Raw genomic sequence first — 23826 nt, 5'->3', positions numbered from 1 at the left:
TAAGTTCAAGTCTCCTTGAAATTTTTTTTAAACTTTTATTCTTTTCTTACTCACACTAACGGAAAAGATTTCTTATTATATAGAATTTATAAGAATCTAGCAAAAAAAATAAGAACTTGATGTACCTGATCATCATTTTATTTTTTATTTGAGACTCAATTATCCTAAAATTTTTTATGAGAATAACAAATAAATTTATTTTAATTTTTCAGTATGCCTGTTACAATCCATAGTATGATAATTTAAAAGAATACTAGTAAAATATAAATATTTTCAGATTGTAACAGGAAAACTAAAAATATAAATAAATTTATTTATTTTAATTTTTTTCAAATTTTATAACAAAATCTGTAAGGTTAATAATTGTTGCATTCAAATAAAATAATAATCAGTAAACGAGAAATTCACATATTTTTTCAGATTCTTATAAATACCACAGTAAAATTCCAATTATCCGGACTGATCTTTGCAAGGCAAAATCTAGGTAATTAGAAATCTGGATAACTGAAAAATTAAAAAAAGGGTTAATCATACATTCTGGGCATATCACTCACGTGCATAACGGGCATCATACTTAAAGAAACAAAAATGTAAAAAAATAAAAGTATTTCAGTAAAATTAAAAAGATACTTCAGAACTCAAAATCATATACGAATTGAAAAAAGTAAATTAAAAGACCCACTAAAAACAAAGGTAGATAGAAATACATTTGTTGCTGAAAACTTTATTTGAACAGTATTTTAGATTTTTATAATAGTCTATTAATTTATTTTAGATTGCCTAGTGCAGATGTAAGTGGTCCAAATAGTCAGACATCTGGAAAATCGGCATTCGGATAATCATCATCCTACTATATATATATAAAAAAAATCATCTGCATCGGTGTATATGTAAGAAAAGGTAAATGTTAAAACGATAACATGGAGACTCACTCAAGCCCTCTACATTATGAGACTAGAATGCTCACCACTCGACTGCTGATACCGCTATAATTGTAAATATTCAAATAAGTTACTTGAACCTCACAAAAATCTTTAAATGGAATTTATTCAGAACGGGGCTGACTTGGAAGTTGCCTTTGGATTTAAAGTAAGGATCCCTCTCCTTCTACCATCCTGCAAAAGCGCATCAATAAACTCTGTAGTAAGCCGACTGCCTGCCCTTGTCAGTGAAGAAGAAAGGAGCTATGATGCCAGGAAAGTAAGTGTTTTAACACTTCAGTCCTCGCTTTTTACATAAGCTGAACACGGAATTCTTGCTATTTTATGTTGTTAGGCGTGACAATATTTTTCAAGCAATATCCCAGAAATCTTTACCAGAATGAAAATATTGTTCATACTGCACCGCCTATAAGATAAGATGTTAATAATTATCTTTTTTATTTTATTTTTAATTACAGTTCTCTCTACAAATCAGATCCTTCAAATTTTAAATACAAACATATTTAAATCAAAAAAGAAGAAAGTATATAAAAACATACCGATTATCACATAACCGTCACTTGTCATGTTCTCTGAAGCTTCAGATAGCGGAACAAGTTTTGGTAGAACCTCTAAAACCTATCAGATAGATGCTCAGCATTTCCACTTCTAAATAAATAACCTAAACAGAAAAAATATCATAAGTTAAATTTATACTAATTATTTCTTCATAATTTTTTATGAATCTGCATAATAATCGGTGACTTTAACTTAAACCTACTTTCCAATCTAAAATAGCATTCCTTCTGGTAAACCTTCTGGTAAAAACAATCGTTTAAATTTTGTACAAATGTGAATGCTGGTGTTTTTGTGATTTTGAGTCAACCTTCTTAGAACCCATCTCAAAAACATCCTGTGGTATTTCAGTTTATAGCTGAATGATAAGTACAGATATGCCCGCTATAAATTTCAGCAATTTACCAAATTTCAATGCATCTGTTCTTGCAAATACGATTATTAATGTAATTCTGCAAAACAGCAGTTGAAATTTCCACCAGTCTTCTACTGTCATGGAAATCTGTGACACTTGTTCAGCTCTATTTAAACTGTTTGATTTTTTCCGTACTATTTTAACATCCGTGAGTGAATTTCAACCGGTTTTACATCTTCAAAAAATAAAAATCTTATAACAGTACACGTTTCAAGAGGAGAGAAACAAAACATATGAATTACTGTGACTGGTTTCTCAAAAACATTGTCGATGGACAGACAGACCAGATGCTGTATTTCATATTAGATGAGGCACGGCATTTCTGGTCATGCTATTTCACACAACACTGGCTACTGGATGACTGAAAATCTTCAATAGGTATTTGAGGTCCACTTCACGATGAGAAAATTGGTGTACGGTATACCATTTCTGGTAATAAGAGAGCGAGCCCAATATATTTTGACCAGACTGTCAATTCAGAGGCGCACTGTATAATTATCAAAGAATTCTACTCTTAGTTAACAGGTCATGAAAAATAGTGTGGCTTCTTTCAACAAGACAAAGCAACATCTTGCATATTAAACCAATATTGCACATTGAAATGGCTTTTACAAATGATGAACAGTCAGCAGAAGGCTGCTTCTGCATTCCCCAGATTTATCTAGCGAGTTCTTTGGGGCTATTTGAAGGATAGAGTTTACGAATCAAATCCCCGATCGACGAGATTGAAATGCAAGTAACCGTATAGCTCAGGCAAAGACACGATAGGGATATTAAATATATAAGCGGTAATGCAGATAGATTCTAGCACCTTGGAACAATACTGTGAATCAAATGATCAAGAAGAATTTGACATACAGTAATGCGGCGGTTATCAAAAGGGTGCATTTAAGGACCACCAGAAGACATGAGGAATCCACGCATTAACCTGCCCAAATGCAGATGACTGACACCTTCTTCATAGCGACTGTCTTGCACCGACTATTTCCAAGGTAATATTCTAGATTTAATATAATGTAAATTATTATGAAATTAAATCTATGTATCCTATTAGTTGAAATTGAACAAAGCGTATAATTAAAATGAATAACATTATTCTCAAAAATCGGTTAGTTACGATCTTCTTTGATGCATTAGCCGCTAAGAAATTTCATTACAGAAACTTCTCTTTCTTTTTTACTCTCTTTCTCATTAAAAATCTAAAGGAAAACTAAAGAAAAACCTTTTTTGCCTTTTTAATATAACTATACAACCACATGAAACAAAAAAAAAGATTTAAAGCTATGGCCTGTTGTCAAACCAACAGATTTGACAAAATATGAATAAAAACAAAACAATCGGATAATGAAATTTAGATAATCTAATAATTATATTATTGTTCTTTATTAATTTATTCATCTGATATTTTTTATTCCATTCTACTTTAATAAATTAAAACCAGAGTATGTCGGTAATAATGCTTAATAATTATGTCGCTAAAAAGTAAAAGGTAAATTTTTTCCGTACAATGGATTTAAAAACGCCTTAAAACTTAGCTAAAAAACTTACTTTTAATTTTTGAACTTTTCCTTTTAAAGAAGATTGTGTCCCAATATGTTGGAATAAAAAAGGTTTGCAGTGAACCCAGAGTTCATCTTTTGCTCTCCAACACGCTACCTGTACAGAAAAATGAAATAAAAATTCTTTACTAATAAAAAAAACCCGGTGACAAAGTTTTATACTTTCCTGGCATCGGTTCTTATTACTACATTGTGGGGAAATAAATATACGTGAAAAAAGTTTAAAGAGTCGATATTTTAATTGAAAATTTAATAAATCCAGTTAAAAAATATGCTATAAATAAATCGATAGCTTTTCTTTAGAAAGAGTGAGAATTTGGGGGCAAAATTCTTTTTAAATGGTTGAGACACATTCACACATTTACTGAGCTTAAAATGAAGCAGAATTATGTTTTGATTATGTCAGAAAATTTTGAGAAAATTGATCCCAAAGAAACTATCTACCCCCCCCCACCCCGGAGATATTGATCCGATAGAAGATATTGTATGTATATCCACGTGTACATATGTACATACAAATGTTACCCCCCACTTTTTTTGTCGTTTTTTTGGGGTCCCTAGCTCATGGAACATCAAGAAATACAAAAAAAACCCATACCCCATTTTTGACTGATTACCATATTTTCCTTCTTGTAGCATAGCTCTTAGCTATGATCCCAGGAAATTAAAAACAATCCTGTAACAAAAGACTTGTGAAATCTTACTGATGTCGTATTTATTGTACATTATTCAATATTATCTTCTTCTTTAAAAGTGTACATGTATCTCACTTTTTTTATTATCAAATCCATTACTGATTCTAGAACTATTTTTGCTATTTATACAGGAATTATACATGATGAAGACTATAGTGTCAATGATAAGATATGTCATCACGGTTATGGCAACATCAACAATATTAATATAATTAACAAACTATTTAAAACTTTTACATTATGCACAATAAATACCCAAAATTTTAACCGTTAAATCAAAATCTTAATTATATAAAATTGTATCTTTAATCTTACAGAATGAACTACTATCGACGAGGTTAAGTGCTAAAAAATTTGGATGTTCATTAGCCTTTGTTGATTGATTTGAGTGTTATTTTCTGCCTGTACTAGCATTGTTACTCTAGCATTTGTAGTTGATACATTTCAGAGTACCTCCATTCTCTTAACTACTTTTAGCACTGAGTCTTCCTGAGATGGGATCATCAAATAAATATCACTCCCACTAACCATCCGTACTGTCATGGTCTATTCTACTTTGTCCCTCCTGCTCTAATAGTCATATAATTTCTTGAAACTAATCCTGATTCTTCATTTTAACAATTTTAAATTTTTATAAAAAAATTTCATCAGATTGAGTGTTTATTTGTACATTAATTATCCGACTGATCTTTAAATTTCAGCTTGAATATTTCCATGTCTTCTAGAATATTTAAAAGTTTTCCTTTAGCTGCGTGTAATATTTTAAAGGATTTTTATCATTTCACTGGTAATATGTCCTTTTTGTACCAAATGTGTTGCATTATTTGATTCTTTTTTCCATATTTATATGATTTTATACTTCATTAAATCCTGTTTTAAACTGTCATCTCATTTGTCCTATAATAGTTTCTTTCTTCTATATTATTTCTAAATTTACTCGTGATGGTATTATTTGTGGTAAATATTTTATTTATATTTATTTTAAAAAAATACTTTATATTTTACTTTCCTGTAAATTTTGCTCAATTTTGTTTCTCTTCTTCTGGCCTTCTGTTGTACCTTTTTTTGCTTTTTTATCTTTCAAAATAGTTTTCTTATTATTCCTTTTTCATAATCATTACTCACTCTTATTTGTAAGATACCTATTTCTTTTTTTTTATTACACTTTACTTGACGATAAACTGATTACCCTTTATTGATAATTTGAACTGAATTTGATTATTTCCTGCATAACAGTAATCGTTTTAAGATCTTGATATACTTGTTGCTGATGTGCATTAGACACTTTTGTGAGCGTTTTTGGTTTCAAATGCTTAATTATTTCGTTTAGATTTAAGTCCAAGTAACCAATAAATTTTTTGTAGACTTAGATGTATGCTCCTTTTTAGATAGTATATGCTTCTTCATGTACTGGTGATGGTCAAGAAAAAATCCTATGTACATAATCTTGGAATAAAGTGATGTCAACAAAACTTACTGGTGAGTATTCCTGTATAGGAAGTTGTTCCTAGATACTGTAAACGTGACATAAGTAGACCTGACTAACTGACCTTCACCCTCCATTTATCTAACCGCTTTCAAAGACTATTTAAAAAATTTACAGTTTCTTCGAGGTAACACGTGGATTTCTATAAACAAGAATGGCTATCAGTTTAAAGCAAATCTGCAGTGTACATTTAGTACAATATTGGGCCAAGAACACTTCCTTGTTGAATACTGGATTTTATATCGTACAAATCTGTGAGAACATCTTAAATCTAGTTTAAAACAGCTTACTTCCAGGTATAGAACTATCTATAAAACATTATGGTAAGTCTTTCTTCTTTTTACATTTTAAAATAATGCCGCACCTCATCAAACATCCAGATACACAGACAAAACAGTTCCTTTGATTCAAAAATAATGTTGTCCGATCTGACAACATGGAAAAACTTGCTGTATGACTGTCCTTTCATAAAATCAAAGAAAAATGATTTCAGCTTCTGAAGAACAGTTAAACACTTTAAGCAATACTGGAAGGAGAATAATGGATGAGATTTCACACCACATAAATATTTACCAGCTTATGAATCATAATAATTATGCTATTTTCAAAAGTCTGGAGAAATGTCTGATTCATAAAATGATGTTGAAAATAACTGTAACTAAAAAATAGATTTATTTTTATAAATATTTAAAAATATATATTATGTAAATATATATATTTAAAAATATAAAATTAGATTGTAATGTTTCTAATACGTTCTTCTGGTGATGCACTTTCAGAACTTCTCATGGACTAAAACGTTTCACTGGCAGAGACACCTTAGGAAGGAAATTTGTTTTTGTTATTGCCTTCTGTACTATTTGAGACTGATAAAATTGAAATACTTAAGGGTGATGTTCCGCAAATAACCTCACTTCAGAAATTACATCAATGTTGCTATATTTAAAAAATATCCTGTTCTTGTTTTCCTCCTAACAAGCTGTTTGCATCTTACAGTGAAATTAGTAATGAATGCCCTGATTCACTTGCTGGAAATAATTTTCGCAAGATCAATTATGTGATCCATCATCTATTCAATAATATGTCAAATCTGTAAAACATTTGTTAGGTAGCAGTCCTAACATTGCCAGAATTTGATCATGACTTTGTTCTGTGTTATTAATAGTATTTTGATAATAAAAATAACAGTCAGCCAACTTATATCAGATGTTCAACTGTGTTGAGTTTAGCAGCATAACTGTCTGCTTACACAAATGTATGTATTAGGTGAAATTAAATTGAGCTTACCATATTTTTTTGGGTCCGACCCAGGACATATTTTTGAAATAACTTAAAAGTCTTAGCAGTTTACTGAAACATTAAACTTTATTTATTCAGTTGTATTTTTTACTAGACATAACAATTTTTTTTCAGAAAAGATTTCTTTTAATTACATCATAAAATTCATAACAAGAAAATTCTGAATTAATTTTAACATTTAGCAGATGGTTAGCAGTAGATACTGATAGTCTACCCCTTTCTACAGACCAAATTTTCCCCGTAATTGAAAAAACTCTCTCAACTGGAGTAGATGTCCCACGCAAAGACATCACAAACATAAAATATCGGTCTTCCAAAACACCTTAAAATTTGCATTCCACTTTTCTTCAATAATATCTGGTATTTGTCAGAAATTGAACCACAACCTACCGTTTGGTTTTTTAATTACTGGTTCAACAAATAGGTTATCAATATTTATGGAATCTTCTTTTATAATTTCATTAACAACTTGTGTACTCTTTTCTAAATCAGACCAGCCAATTTCAGTTCATAAATTTATCCACTGAAACTTACTAACTTTATCAAAACTGGTTCTCCACAACTCTAGTACTGGATACTAGAATTATAACAATTGTCTACGCTCGACAAGAATATTTGTTCCTGAACATCATTTTCTTTTAGAGTGCATAGCAATTCTATGGTAGAAGATGGTATAAATTTGTGGGTTTTTCTTTCCTGAAGTCGACAAATTAGTTCAGAATATGTCTGAAATGCTTCTGTTGCATAAAATTAGCTTCCAATTTCAGAACTATATTATTAAATAACTGTAGATTATTGTATAAAAATTTCAAAATCAGTCGCTTTCTAGATTTTCAAAAAAATCAAATAATAATTTTGGCCATTTTTCACAAGGTAAGTATGATTTTAGGCCATCAAAAATGGAAAGAATTTTTTCTATTGCAGGTAACAAACTAATGAACCTTGTGCTGCTATGAGATAATACTTTTTTGTAATCCATTTCTATAAATTCATAAAACTCTTTAAGTTTCGTTATTCTTACTGTATAAATGTGAAACTATTTATACATTTTTAAAATAACTTTTATGTCCAGGGGGAGAGAATCACATGTTGTTTGTACTGAATTGTGTACAATGCGGGCTGAACAACCGGTTCCTAAAATAGGTCTATCTAAATCACTTTGATCTTTTCTGAACACATTTTCATTCCTCTTTCTCTTCACACCACCAAAATTACTGTTAGTGTTATCAGCAGTATAATAAACCAAATCATTAACTACATACCGCATTCAAAACTCATTACAGATTATAAAATTCTTATACATATATCTCTTAAATGTAAGAACCGAATTAAAACTGTTCAACAAAACAGATTTGTACTAACAGAATCTTTTTTCAAGTTGCAGGCCTTTGAATAAATCATATGATCTAACGACCAGTCAACAGCTTTATCACTGTAGAACATAAAGAAAAACTGTACAAGCCATGGCAGTTCCACATATCTGAACATTTTACCTGAAAAATAAATGGTTGAAAAATTATTAATTTCTAAAAAAGATACTTAAATACAAACAGTAACTTATATGATGATCAAACGATTAACTGTTGCAATGTCATTTGTCAAAAGTAATTAACAGTTTAAACTACACTTATTTTTAATGATGCAAGCAATTACTTTTAAATAACCAAAAATAAACAGACGATGATAAAGTAATACTTCAAAACACAAAACAAAATATATTTAATTAAAGTTAGAGCTGTTTTAATTATAAAAGGATTACATGGTGCATTGCATTTTCCATATATAATAAGTAATATATAAAAATATACGAGAATATTATTCAACGAGGCTAACATACTAACCTACAAGTGAATCGACCTTAGTCACATGAACTTAAGAGGAATTCCTGGAAATTAAAATCATTATTTCTAATCGTATTACTTACATCATTTTGGGAGCACAATTTACTCCTACGATGAATAACTAATTAATTAAAAAATAATATAGAATCGTTAATTCACCCTGCCATAACAGCTTTTAGCAGTATAAGTTTTGTAGTTTTTATTTTCAATTTTTTAAGTAACAAAGTGAGAGTTACTCAACTTTTGAACGCTAATGTCATATTAGCTACTGAATAAAATTTAATCGAAATAATTAGATATATTTAAATCTATCCCTAAGTACTTAGATAGATAAATACTTAAATTGAATTGAAAAATTATGATATATTTTTTAGACTTGATATGTTATTCGCTTTCAATTTTTTTAAATAAAATTTTCTCAAAGTGTAATTTGATTGTAATAATTTTACCACTATTCGTACAAATTACCGATTTTTAACAGGGTTTTACAGGAAAAACTGTGAGGCAACTGTAATCATAAAAATAAATAAAAATTACTTTAATTTTATTGTGCAGTGTAAATTATCATTTTAATTTTTCTGCACCAATGAAATAGCTGTTTTTTTTTAAAAATGTTTTTATAAATGGAGTAACCGTTACAAATTGTCTCACATTTTATCACTTATCACACCACGTTTATTACATGATGCATGCATTTTCAATTATGTTTATGGTTGTAAATAGATATGTCAGAGTTGTCTCCTTCAACTGTTGAATTATATCGATTTCAGTTAAGTGACTTCCTTATATTTTCCTAATCTCTGCGATGTTCAAAGCGGTTAAAACTCTTTTTTATTCTTCAACACATATACAATACTACTTTATTTACATGAACAATTTTAAGAATGAAATTTTATAGTAAAGTTAATAATCTTCATTTACAAATAAACACAATGTAAAAGTTTGAAATTTATTTTTTAAATTTCATCTAAATAATTACTAGGCTAGATAACATCTAAATAACATTACTAGGCTAGATTTTGTATGCTGTACATTAAAGTTGCTTCTAAAATAGCAGGAAAAAGTGCACATTTGTTCACTACATAGAGAATACAGTACCCATCACAGGAAATCAAACACGATTGAGTCATCCACATTAATTGAGTAATGTACGCAATAGAATTATCGGAAAAGGCAAATATACCAATTTATTCCTAACCTAATTATATTAATGCTTAGTAATAGATTTTAGAATTCTGATCTGTCAGATATTAATGGAAAATTAATTTTTTTTTTAATTTTTCAAGCGATAATTGTTATACTGAATCGTACAAAGTACAATGTATTTTGTGACAATTTTATCATATTATGTGAGTTCTTTTCCAATATAATGTACATTTTTATCAAGCAAACACGTTATAAATCTGTTATGGTTTTCCATAAATGCTAACAAGTATGCAAATGTTAACTATACCGTGTTTGTAAAACAAAATATTAGGTCTATTTTTTGTTAATGAACATGATAGTATAAGATATTATTGAACTATTGCTAAGAATTGAAATAAGCAAAGCCGATAAACAAAACATATAAAAGTTTCTTAAGTTTGACAATGCTTACGTTCCTAAACAAAATCTATCCAAGAAATGATTAATAATCAAACGATAAAATATGTAATAAATATTCATTTTTAAAAATTAAATAACTAAAATTTTACGGGCTTCTTAATAAAAGGTTAACGCTCATTAAGCATTTAACATTAAACAAAAGTTTTATTAGTGATACGATCAGATGTATCATGAAAAAAGCTCATTTTTTATCGAACAAAAAAATTATATAGTTTCAGCCAAAAAAATTTGAAAAAATATTTGTTTAGAGTAAGAGCTACATAAATACCTGACCGCCGGTATATATTAAGCAAAAAATTAAATTACAAATAATTCATCTGAAAAACTTAATTGCTCTGTCTTACCAATAAATCCAAGCTGACAAAAATCTAAGATGAACCGACTCTGTTTATTAGCGATACGATCATAAGCTGCTATTTTCATAGTTGTTATAAAGTGTGGTTTAGCTAAAATGTCGTCTTCTAGTTGAACATAAAAAACCGCTTTAGGCTGAGAATACATCATTAAGTATGCAAAATCTAAATTCTGTTTACTACGCCAACAAACTCTCTCTGGAGGATCACCTAATGTTATCCTCAGTCTAGACTTATCTGGATAATAGGCTGGTGAAGGAGAAATCACTTTTAATACTCCTGAATTAAGTTCATCCTAAAAACTAAATACGAAATCGTGATATGTTAAAATATTTTAATTTTAGGCAGAAAAACAAAATTCTTGTGGAGATGAAAAGAAAATAATTCATTCCAAATTTGAGAGTAGATTACTTATACAAGACGTATCTTGTTAATTAAAATATCAAAAATATTTTCTTTTAATATGAAATTAAACTACGCTGAAAATATTCATAATTTCAATTAACTATACAGTAGCCAACATGTAACGGCGAGCTTGGATGATCAGCCCGCACATCACTGCTATACTATTATTCTCTGAAATATTGGCATAACGTGATTAATCATCTCTTAGTAGCATAAACATGAAGCATGATATGTTGAGTAGCAATCGTCACCGCTCTAAGCTCGTCGTAACTTGGTGGCAACTATAACCTTCTCCTTCTTATATGCCAGGATTAACAAATCTGTCATTTAATACGGTACGATTTAAATAAATTTCTTCACATATACAAGATAAATATACAATTATGTAAATTAAATTTGAAAAAAAAATCGGTAAATTTAAGATATCTAAAAAACATGTTTAAAATGGGTGTGATTTAATGCAAGTTAAGTTCAAACAAAGTAAAAATTTTAACTGATTTACAAGGGTGGAAGTAGATAAAGAAAAACAACCAAAAAGCTATTGAAAAACATTGGTATTCTAAAATTTAAAAAGCTTAAAAAATAGCATTTAAAATATTAAATAAAGCAAAAATTTAAGATATTTTACATTTTACAACGAAATTGAATTCCAATTTCCTAAAGGCATAGTGCAATAAAGCATTAAGATTATGGTACAGCCAGTTTAATTTACAATCGGCAAACAATTAACTAGTAATCATATTGTATTAATTCACATTCAACAGAAATTCTCCTGATAATTTTGATCAGAACTGACTGATCAGAAGCCTAATGAAGAGAAAATAAAGCAAATAGTTACAATACATGAGCTGAAAGTTTCCCCTTGCGGACTGTTGCATCTAGTGTACTAGTTAGTTGTGTTTGTATTTTTTATACAAATGTGTCATGTTAGCCGGATGATGTAATTTAGATAGATAACAAACCTTGTTCACCCATGCTGCCTAAGCCAGCTGACAGATCGGTTAACAAAGTTAGAGTCAAACCTTCAGCGCACTTAATGTACAGAAAAACAATAAGGGTTTGGAAAGGAAAGAAGACACAAGGGTCATAATCGGGTTAATTATTAACTGCTGTGAGAGGTTTATGACTTAGAAAGGCATAAAGAAATAAGTGTATTATTAAAGATACAGATAAAATGCCTTCAATCATGTCAAACTAATGAAAATAATAAAAAGCCAGAGAACAAATTGAAAGATAGAAGATGTAATTATTGCACCTGAATCAGAAAAGTGTTATAAAATCAGGGTATGCACTTTTTTAATACATTAAATTCAACATGCATAAGTTTGAAAGTAAGATTTCTTCTTCTGATGTGTATTTATCTTAGATTTTTATAATCTGTAAAATCTAATTTATTATTTTTACAATATAATTTAACCAAAATAATAAATGAAAAATAACATTTACATTTTTTTTCTTTTTTGTAAAATGGTTATGATAGATTTCTCTAATATTATGTACATGGATAGGAAGATATCAGTAGTAAGCAGAAATACTTTACTTGGGCTCTCAGAGAATACTTAAATAATTACATTATCAGAAAGAGAAAGCAGTAAAAATTAAATGAAAGCCAAGAAACATTCATTTTTATGTATCTAGATTACACCTAACATTCAACGCCCTCACAGATTACTTTTTTAAAAATAATTGGCTCACACATATGATTATTTTGCCATGTAAAATGAAATATTTAATAACTTGGTTTACATAAAAATAATAAGATACACAGATTTCAATTTAACAAAGAATGTATGTATGATCACAACATAAAGGAAAACTAAAATCTAAAAGTAATACAGGTAAGAAAACTAGAACAGAACATCCTCATTTGTATAGAAAACAAATGTTACTAAGATTTTCTTGAAAAATATTTTGTCATTATTAGTACAGTGTATCAGATAGATTATATCACGATTAAGCAAATTTTTAGAAATCACTCATAGACTGCTTTGCAGTCGATGAGTGATTTCTAAATTATGCTTTCTTTATTACGCTTGTCTGCTCTGGAGCAGACACTGAAAGCGACCATAATTTTGTGGTAAGAAAATGTAGATTGGGGTTTAAACACCTGAATAATAGGTGTCAGATGAATCTGTGGAATTTAGAGAAGCATCAGAAAGAGGAAGTAAAGAAGATTATTGAGGAGGACATCGCAAGAGGTATTACTAAAAATAAGGTAGAAAATGTTGAAGAAGAATGGGAGAATGTTAAAAAGGAAACTCTTAGATCAGCAGAAGCGAACTTAGGCAGAACAAAGAGAACTAGTAGAAAACCTTGGATATCAGAGGATATATTACAGCTGATGGATAAATATAGAAAATATAATAATGCTAGTGATAAAGAAAGAAAAAGTAACTATTGACAATTAACAAATAATATAAACGGGAAGTGCAAACTAGCAAAAGAGGAGATTAAAGGAAAGCGTTCAGAAGAGGAAAGAGAAATGAACATTGGTAAAATAAAAGGAGCATACAGGAAAGTTAAGGAAAATTTTGTGGTATGTAAATTAAGATCTAATCTAATCTAACCACTCACCAGTAAACAGTCTTTTTAGATGTCATTTAAAAGCAATTAATTACGTAAAATTAAACAAAAAAAAAAAATTGTGGTGATTTGAGATAAATTCCAATAACAGTCCTCCTTCAATATGTAAAAATAATTGGGAAATGTAAATAAGTAAAGGACATGTTAAAGGCTGCTTAAAGCATGTAGTTGCAATGTGCTGAGCAATGGGTCACTACTACTTAACCATCTTCCTGTTTTCTGTGGAGCATTGTATATTAGATTACAAAATAAATAATTTACAAATTTACAATTTTCAGTGTATCTGAAAATTAAACATCTTTATTTGGTAACAAAAATGCTTCTTTGAATTTTTTTGCAATTCTTGTTGATTTCTTCTAAAAATTCCTGACTTTTCCTTAGGAAAAGATTCCTTGACGTCACGATGTATTTAGAAAATTAATTTTGAATTATGAGTTGGGAAATAGAAAAAAAAGATGGTTGTGGAAATAAATGAACTGGAGAAAAGAGAAAGAAAATTAGTCAAAGCATAAAAAAAAAATGCTGAAAGAAATTATCTTTAACAATTTAATTATCAACAAAAAATAAAGTAAGATTACAATAATTACATAAAATAATAAGTAATATAGACAGTGTATAAACACACACAGTAATAACTATTTGACCATTAAACGTAGAAATATGACATTTTTTATATAATGCCACCACACCTCAAACCCCTGTGGTTGGGACACTAAAAATGTTAAACTGAAAGGGTAAGATTACACATCGTTTTTAAAACACAAGAGATAAATCATATTTTATCTTTTATTTATGTTACATGTTAAAAAATTCAAACCTAAAACCTGATTGTATACACACATCTACTACTCGTCACAATGTAGGTTACTTGCATCTGATCACATAGCGAAAAGAATAGTGTAGTGTATGTTTTAAATAAAAATCAACCTGTTTTCTGTGGAACATTGTTTATTAGATTACAAAATAAATAATTTACAATGCATACCTTAAAATTAATTGACAATATTAATATTTAAGTGGATATTAAAGTTTAGACTTCACACTGTACAATTCCAGCCTCTGCATAATACCTTGGTTATGTAACTGTATACATTAAGTAATTGCCAATACACAAATTGAACACTTCTTTTATTCACCTTTAATTTACATACTGAATTATAATGCTTTACAATAAATAAAGCCTAACAATATTTAATTAAGCTGGTTCAGTATATAATAAATGAATCTTAACAAACACATTATAAAATTAAACTAAGTCATTCTGAAATTTTTTACATTGTGAAGAAAATAATATTTATTAACACATAAAAACACAATTTATAATATTATAAACATATTTCTAAAACTGAATCGATTGCACTTTTTATTACTACAATAACATATTCTATTTCTCCAAGAAAATTATTTTCTAAAAAATTAAGAAAAAATATTTTTATATAACAATTACATAAACTTGCGATAGTAAAATTTTAGCAAATTATTTTTTGAGAGCTATTAAAATTCCAAACACCCGAAGAAAAGCTGTAATGTTAGAACCTTTTTTTTTGTTCTTTTCGAAAGAATGGCAAGTAGACTGCCGTTCCTGTGGCTATTCATACTTTATGTAAAAAAGGAGAAAAAAGAGAAGTTAATAGTCGCAGAGGAAGTTCTCTTCTTTCAGTAATCTTTTAAATCTTAAAAAAGTTGTAGAAAATAGAATAGAAGAGAAGACATCGATAAACAATTTGGAGAGTATATTAGAGTTGTATAGAAATGGAAGACCTTGGCAGAACAAGTAGCTTGTGTAAAAATGGTAATCTTAGTTAGAATGGTGATATATAACAATTATACAATTACATCTTTACATTTTAAAAAGGTATATTATTCTGCTGGGGAAAAAATTTCCAATGCTTTTTCTACAGTTAAAATTATTTGGAATTGTCGGAACAATTAAAATCAAAAAAGGGCGTAAGATAACAAGACGCTACAGTTAAAATTATTTGGAATTGTCGGAACAATTAAAATCAAAAAAAGGGCGTAAGATAACAAGACGTTGACTCTGAGCGATTTTAATTGTGTTCTAGGTAGTCGTAAAAGAATGGAGGAAAACATTGAAACTTAATGTGGTAGAAACAAAACGTTTAGGTTACAAAAAGGACAATCCAGGAATAGATTAATTCCAACGAAAAAACAAATGTCTCACAAAAAATTTCTTAAAGAAATGTAACAAAGAATTTTTTTAGGGAGGTTTTTACCTTGTTGAGTAAAAAAATTTAACATTTTTTTACACTTTCTGACAGTATATATTTTCAAAAATATTTCTATTTTCAAGCATCAATTCATATTTGCAAAGATATAACTTAAAATAGTAGAGATCCAGATAGAATTTCAGAACACAGCAAGTGACTTGGCATCAAATCTCCATCCTGTATTGATTAGGTTTGCAGTTCTTATCCATTCGAAACACTTTTTATACTGTTAACAGAATATATTTGAGAATGTAATACTACAATCATGATTTGATTACGGACTTATATTTGAAAATTCAATCCCCTCACAGGTTACTTCTATAACTATCTTATCAGAAAGAGAAAGCCGATAAATATTTAACCAATGAAGAGAAACATTCATTCTTCCGTATCTCAGATTATACCTAACATTCAACGCTCCCACAGATTACTTCAATAACTACATTATAAGAAAGAGAAATCCAATAAAAATTTAACCAATGACAAGAAAAATTCACCATTCAACGCCCACACAGATTTTTTCTATAACTTTCTTATCAAAGAGGTAAAGCCGAGAAAAATTTAATCAATGACATGAAACGTTCACTCTTCTGTATCTAAGATTACACCAAACATCTAACGCCTTCACAGATTACTTTTATAAATATCATAAAAGAGAGCGAAAGCCGATAAAAATTTAACCAGTGACCAGAAACATTCACTCTTCCGTATCTCAGATTACACCTAACATTCAATGCCTTTACAGATTACTTCAATTACTACCTTATCAGAAAGAGAAAGCCTGTAGTTTTTTTTGGTGTTTACTGTCACAGTAAATAGCTTAATCGCTTCATATATTGACTGCCAACACTGTAGGATTTACAAATCCTTTTGTAGGTACTTAAATTGTGAGTTGGTTATGTATAGAGTTTCACTATTGTTTAAAACTCTTGTAATTCACTTAGCATGTTTATTTTATTTTAAATACGCACAATATGAAATTTAATTCATTACCTAAAGATGATTTTTATTTTTGTGGTATAGTACCTTTTTCAGTTTGGATTTTTAAGATAACAGCCAATAAATTTTTTCTTTCATTTAACTACTATTAGTGTAAGGTCATACACACAATAGGCACAGATTTACAAATTACTTTATACAGTCCACTAATATTGAGAAGAATCGTAAAATATACTTTATTGACAGGACAAAAGTCAGTTAAATTTATCAAATGAATTTAGTTCATAGTAAATAATAATAATAACAATAGAATAATTCACTCGATGGAATAAATGATAGATTTGCATAAAATTTGTGTAATAATTTATTTTATTTAATGGAATTTACAACTACATACATACAGACGTTTCGTTACCTCTTTTATAACCATTGAATTGTGCACAGTGATTAATAGTTTGCAGTATCATTATAACAACATTTATATTATACTAGTACATGCAATTTTACCCATCATGCCTGATAAAGGTATTTGAGGTTCTTTATAGATTGTTGGTGTATGTCTTTCTGTCATACCATTGTGGATCTTGAAGTTCAAAACTCTCAGTTTCCATTTCCTGAACAAACATTCTTTATTTAACAAACTTCTTGTTCATTAATATTTTATTAAGCGACTTGCAAAAATAAAAATGATACAGTATTTGAATCTTTGAGGAAGAGCCTGCAGTTACAAATGAAGTTTTTAAAAGAAATTATTAATGAAATATCTTTAATCCACTCCATGTTAGTATTATTACTTTTGGTACTTAAAAAACAGTTGACAATTTGGTCAATCTCTAGATTTTTCTGTTCCATGCAAATCTATCTGCATAGATTCGTTAAAATGTTTTCCTACTTCCATAAATGTAACTTTCTGTACGAGGTTAAAACAAAACGTAACTCATAAATCCATACAAAATTTTTCATATTTAAAATTATTATAAATGATTTCGCTTAAATAAATCGTTTACGCCATGGAAATGGCACACAGCAAGGTTGACATTATTTACATCAATCTTCTTATAATTAAATTCTCTACAATTTATGTTTAAAAAATGTATGATTTATCGCCAATTTAACAACGTTATTGTACGTCAAATGTAAAAAAATGTGTTTTTGACCCTATTTTTGGCGTTTTACACGGGATATCTTAGAAACTAAGAGAGATACAGTTCTGGGATCTATGTTTTTAGATATCCCAGGTCAAAAACCATAAGAAACAATTGAATTTGCCCCTAAATTGACCTTCCCAGAATTTCAGAAAGCCTTCATTTACCCGGAGGAACTGAAACTCAGGCGAAATCTTTCACTCTGTATAACTCGCTGACGAAGCATTTTCAGACCTATGTTTATATGAACTTTTTTCTTATTTTTATTTAGCCTTTAGAATGAGTAGTCAAAGTATTGTCCTATCCTCCTGAGTCACCTGTATATACTTATATTTAGTTAATGTAACAGTCACACATTCTTATTATTAATGAAATAAGTCATTATAAATTCATATCGATAACAAAGTATAAGTTCATATTGAATACAGTAATTTTGACAATACAAAACATTATAATTTACTTTATAAACAAAAATAATTACTAAAAAAATAATGTAAAACTTAAAACGACAAGTAGGTTACTCTTATAAGAGAACAACTGATAATAAATAATTTACAAAACACAAAGTAAAATGAAATTTAAGATATATAAATGTCAATGCATTACATTGTAAAAATACTTTAAATAAGATGTACAAATGTACATATCCACCACAAAAAAATTAGTGCACAGTTTTAAATATAATGTCCCTCATCATCGACATCAAATTTGAACTACAGATATGTTTTAGTAAAAAATTTCTGCCGTTAAATATATTCTTATTGAAATAAAGAATATAGACTAAAATGGTAACAAAATATATTGAAAAATAACTTTAAACATTAAACAAATTTTCGTTCTAGGTGTAGTGCAAATCAATATTCTTTAAACATCTTAAAGCCACAGAATTCTTTAATCTTAAATAAAGCTGTAGAAATTTACAATTTAAAAATTTTCAATAATTTGGATCGCTTGCCAAGAAATGAATTTTAAAACAAATACATCTTTCAGTCTCTATTATAAATAAATAATTACATGCACTGTAATAAATACAAGGTTTACTTACGTTCTGACTACAGATACAGATTTAAACTTAAAAAATTAAGAATTTCAATGTAAATTTTCATCGTAAAACAGAATTTGAAAGAATCTTTATTTATATTCAATTTTTAAAAAATTTGTACTGGCCAAAAGCCAATAATATTTTAAATAAATTAATAAAGTTTTTAAAATAAAATTTAATTTAACCCCATATTACTTTATGTGAACATATTTTTATAACTGCCATGGAAAACCAGGAAATGAAAGATAAAAATTTATATTCACCAGTAAACAAATGATAAAAAAAAATTTAATTTAATTATAAAATTTAACTAATCTTTAAAGATTTGCAAATAGATTTAGACAAAATTTCCTGATCAAAACCGCGCTAAAGAATGGGGAATCCAAGTATAATTACAACTTTTGGTTGATTTATTAAGAAGTATGTATATAAAAAGATATTTAATAGAGTTAAAAACCTGAGAGGAAATTACTAGAAAAGGAATAAATTCAATCAAGTAGTTTAACAGGTACGACGCATCAACAATATGATATTATATGTTCTGTCATAGTAGAAAAAGAAACAACTATTAGTAATACTGATCTGTAAAGCGGATCGCTTCTAAACTTCTGTTTGCAGATCAAAAGGTTATAATTTAAAAACAAAGGATGAATAATCATCATCGCATAAATTAAGTGCATCGGAGAAGATATACACATGAAGGTATCAGAAGAAAAAACAAAGTTAGTCTATCTTACAGAACTAATGTACATTATCAGCCCATCATTAAAATGCACAATTAATTCATAAACTAGTTTTTTTTTTGTGCTAATACCATTTTAATAAATACACGATATTGTAGTATATGAGAAAGAAGCTTATATTATGCTTCCATTACATTAATTTCTAATAGTGATCTATAAAAGTTTCTCAAAAAAATTATTTAAAATAAAATATATAATTAGCACTAGAAGAAGGAAGATGAAATATATTGTGGTTTTCTGATAATAAATCAGATATTTATTATCTACCTGATAAATCTGACAATGAAGACAGTTCGTTTGAAAACTTATTTGTCAGTTGTTAAGACTCTTATTTCAGGATTAACCCTGACTTTGCAATAGTTTTAATTTATAACCGAGCTATTTACACAACCCCTTTCCAAAACTAAATTTAAAAAATCTTATATATTGCACATACGTGTGTATGTATGCATTGTATTTCATTGTTTTAATGAAGATATAGCTTGCAGTATGATGGAGTGTGGGGCGAGGTTTTTATTTATAAAATACTACTAGTATAGCGACAGTGTGATGTTACATTTCATTTTTTATGGGTATGCCTGCAACTGCTCAGTCTTCAGATCAAAGACCGATCATTTTGAGATTGAAGAAAAACAGGTAAACTACAACTGCACCTACAGTTTTTCTAATTTACCATTATATATTTATTTAAGGTATAATAATTTTGAAGTTGTATTTAGGTTATCCAATTTAAAGAAGTTACTTATAAATTTTAAGTAGCACCGTTACAATGTCATACAAATTATAAAAATTGAAGTTTAATGTTAATAAAGCAGTTGTCTACAATAATGAAGCATAAGTAATGCTGGTAAGATGCGTACTAAACTTAAGAATTATGGTGTAGGTAGCCAGTGTTGTTTTCCCAATATATAATATCAGATAAATCTGTATTCAGTAAAAAAAAAAAAAAAACATTAGCAGAGTTTGATACAGTAGTAGTAGTAGTAGTTCATAAAGTAGTTGCAACAGAATCAGGGAATACTGCTGCGGTTATTGAAAATTCAGCCCCACAAGCACAGCCATTGAACCTAATGATTCTGACATTCTAAGTAAAAATGATAATATAAATGCGTTATGATCATTAATGTAGTCCGGCATAATAAAAAAAACAAGACAAATAAAAATTATAAATGTGGATTTTTTATTCATATCCTAGACAATCTAAACTTAAATATAATAAAAAACTCCCTTTCAGCGCGCCGGAAGGCGGTGGTAGTTTAAGTAGTGCAAAGTAGGGGATAAAAAAATTTCTACCCTAAAGTTACAAACAACAATGATTGCATCTTCTTACAATTCCAGCAACATCCCTTTCATTTTGGCCATATCAAAAATAGCTTCAAAGATTTTAGGTAACGTTTAGAGGAATAACGACAACTTTAAACCGATTCGATACTGTGCCTATTAAGGGAAATGATTTTTTCCCTTTTTTCCTTTTAAGGGAAATGATGTTTTCTTTGTGACCCCATTTTTTCCATCCCCTGGGCCGATGGTCGGGAATATCAAAAAACTTTACTTAGATAAGTTTTAGGCCCTTATCCAAAGAATAGTATGAAATGAATTTGATATTTTACTTAATAAGAAAGTTATAGCGATATTGGTTTTTTTTTTAAAAAGCCCCGCCGCCACCCATTTCCACCTTCATCGTCTGATTTTGCCCATGTTCACAAGAAAGTGAAATACATAAATATCGATATGCTAAAGATTAAAGTATAAACAGTTTACCACTAAGTGTACAGAATTCAATAATGCTTCTTACCTTATGCTTATTGTTTTTTTGTAATAGTGCTTTCAAGGATTTCCCTCATCATCGGTTATAAAATTAAAAAAAAATTGTTATGCAGCTAGGTAGTCACACATACAGTACTGTACTCAATTTTTTTTTTAATTTTATAATATTTAATATGACTACATATTTTTACATGTTTACAATTTTATTCTGAATTTAATGTGCGATTTTTAAAAACTGATGATGAGGGGAACCCTTGAAAGCACTATTATGAAAAATCAATAAGCATAAGGTAAGAAGCATTATTGAATTCTGTATACTTAGTGGTAAACTGTTTATACTTTTTGTCTTTGGTGTAATTAGTAAAGGAGGGAATATGGACAAATACAATAACAAAAGAATTGGTTTTGCTAATATATATATATATATATATATATATATACACTTGTTGAACTTTTACCCATTACAATAGGTAGCTTTCTTACGAAATCTACCTAAATATAAGATTCAGATAATAAGATTTTTTCCAACTACTTGTCCTGTTCAAACAGACTATTTTTGAATAGTGTTGTATTCTAATGTTGCGTGAATAGTAGACCTTGATCATTTTGTTTTGAACTTAAGTGAACTCTTAAACAAAATTTAATTAATAAAGTGAAAATTGAATTTAAAAAAAAAATTTTAGTTCACAATGTTTTTTACTCATTAAAAAAAAAAATTATAACTTTTTAAACCGATAAACTGACAACCCCTTGTGTCTTTCTGCATAATTTACAGCCAAAAACACCAGGTAAGAATCTTTATTGGTTATTGAGAAAACCGGTCAATTGTGTAAAAATATAGTTTAGAGAAAACTAAAAAAGTACATTACATATAATGCAAGTTGCATATATTACATGTACGCAAACTAACCGTATTTTTAGATTTAAAGGTAAAAGTTATTTCAAATGTCTGTCTTTATAAAACTTTACAAACCTCTTTACAGAGTTTACACTTGAAACAAACAAAGGAAAATTTCTCTCCATAAAAGTGAAATTTCCCGACTCGACAAAGAAATATTTTTGAACTAAAAAAGTTGCAAAAAACTAAATAATTATAAAAAAAAAATTGAAAAATGCTTCCAATGAAATATTTCTTCAAAAAAATCAAAAAATTTTTTAGTCAACACATTTTATAAGAAATAGGATATTTGTATGACCACAAATAAACAAAATGACAAACAGAAGTAGTAGAAGAGGGCATTAATTTACTCCACCATATAGAAACTCAACTTAAGAGTATTTAAAAATGGGGTTTACTGTAGAGATCTAGTAGATGCGACTCCTCTATAACAGTTAGCAATTTATGTAGCCGCTTAAATAAAATTATGATTTACCACAATATTTTATCAAAAACTTCCAGTTTCAAATACAAAATTATTTAAACCGCTGAAACTTAACGTAACAATGGAAATTAAGAAAACAGACATTCATTAGCGGAAATCAGCTAAAATAAAAAAAATAAAATAAAAAATCTGTACAATTGATAACTGGAAAAGTGAGAATACAAACTGAAAATCTAGAAATATTTGAAATAACACAAGGTGTAAGGCAAGGATGCACACTTATAACTTATAAGGTGCTTTTTAACTTAGCCATATTACAAATTAGAATAATGTCTTGTTAAGGTATAGTAATTAAAAGAGTTTTCTTATAGATCAGTTGGCTTTCTCCACTCATTACAGCAACACTCACATTATTAAATTATTCACTCGTAGCAATTCTTTAACACGTTCAATTATTACAATCTTGATGCGTTTTATATTCAAATTAAATTCAACCTCAACTATAAGTGTACATTTGTAATTTAAACATTTTCAACGGCTATCATCAGACAACATATTTTCTCAAGTTTTTACATTTTTGTGAAAGTGTAATAATTTTTTAATTGTTTGTTTACAATTCAATTATTTAGACATCAAACACCATTAAAAATTGCAATCCTTGAATGATTCAAGGGAAGGTGCTAACCGTTTTTGGTACTCCAAACCAGATACTAAATGTAAAACCCAATACGACTAATAGAAGATTGTGTTAATTTTTGTATATGTGAGCATTAGACAATAGCTATGTAATTGGATGTCAGACTAAACATTGTCGAGTGTCAGCTGTTTACTTGACGTCGCATAACATCCCTATCAACATACCGGCGAACAAGTATTATCAAGCATTGTAGCTGCTGAAGTCAT

The 23826-nt window shown here is 28.5% G+C and overlaps 2 protein-coding genes across 2 annotated transcripts in view; both read right to left on the bottom strand.

Annotated features, from left to right (window-relative positions):
* Positions 1-23826, bottom strand: part of LOC142329217 (alpha-1,3-mannosyl-glycoprotein 4-beta-N-acetylglucosaminyltransferase B-like) — a 25717-nt gene extending 1891 nt beyond the window's left edge. Inside the window, exons 1-5 of the mRNA XM_075373619.1 lie at positions 23785-23826; positions 10741-11044; positions 8313-8443; positions 3460-3567; positions 1481-1602 (exon numbers count right to left, since the gene is read on the bottom strand). Of these exons, the coding sequence (XP_075229734.1) occupies positions 1522-1602; positions 3460-3567; positions 8313-8443; positions 10741-11044; positions 23785-23826 (666 nt within the window). The 3' untranslated portion in view covers positions 1481-1521. The remainder of the gene's footprint in view (positions 1-1480; positions 1603-3459; positions 3568-8312; positions 8444-10740; positions 11045-23784) is intronic.
* The window catches only part of LOC142328771 (TAR DNA-binding protein 43-like), a 91363-nt gene continuing 78567 nt past the window's right edge, over positions 11031-23826 (bottom strand). Inside the window, exon 5 of the mRNA XM_075372795.1 lies at positions 11031-11051. The gene's annotated coding sequence lies outside the window, so the exon portion shown is untranslated. The remainder of the gene's footprint in view (positions 11052-23826) is intronic.

The sequence above is a fragment of the Lycorma delicatula genome, chromosome 8, assembly GCF_047948215.1.
Source record: "Lycorma delicatula isolate Av1 chromosome 8, ASM4794821v1, whole genome shotgun sequence".
Lineage (NCBI taxonomy): Eukaryota > Metazoa > Arthropoda > Insecta > Hemiptera > Fulgoridae > Lycorma > Lycorma delicatula.
Note: the sequence above shows the minus strand (reverse complement) of the source record. Positions and strands in the feature narration are given on the sequence as shown.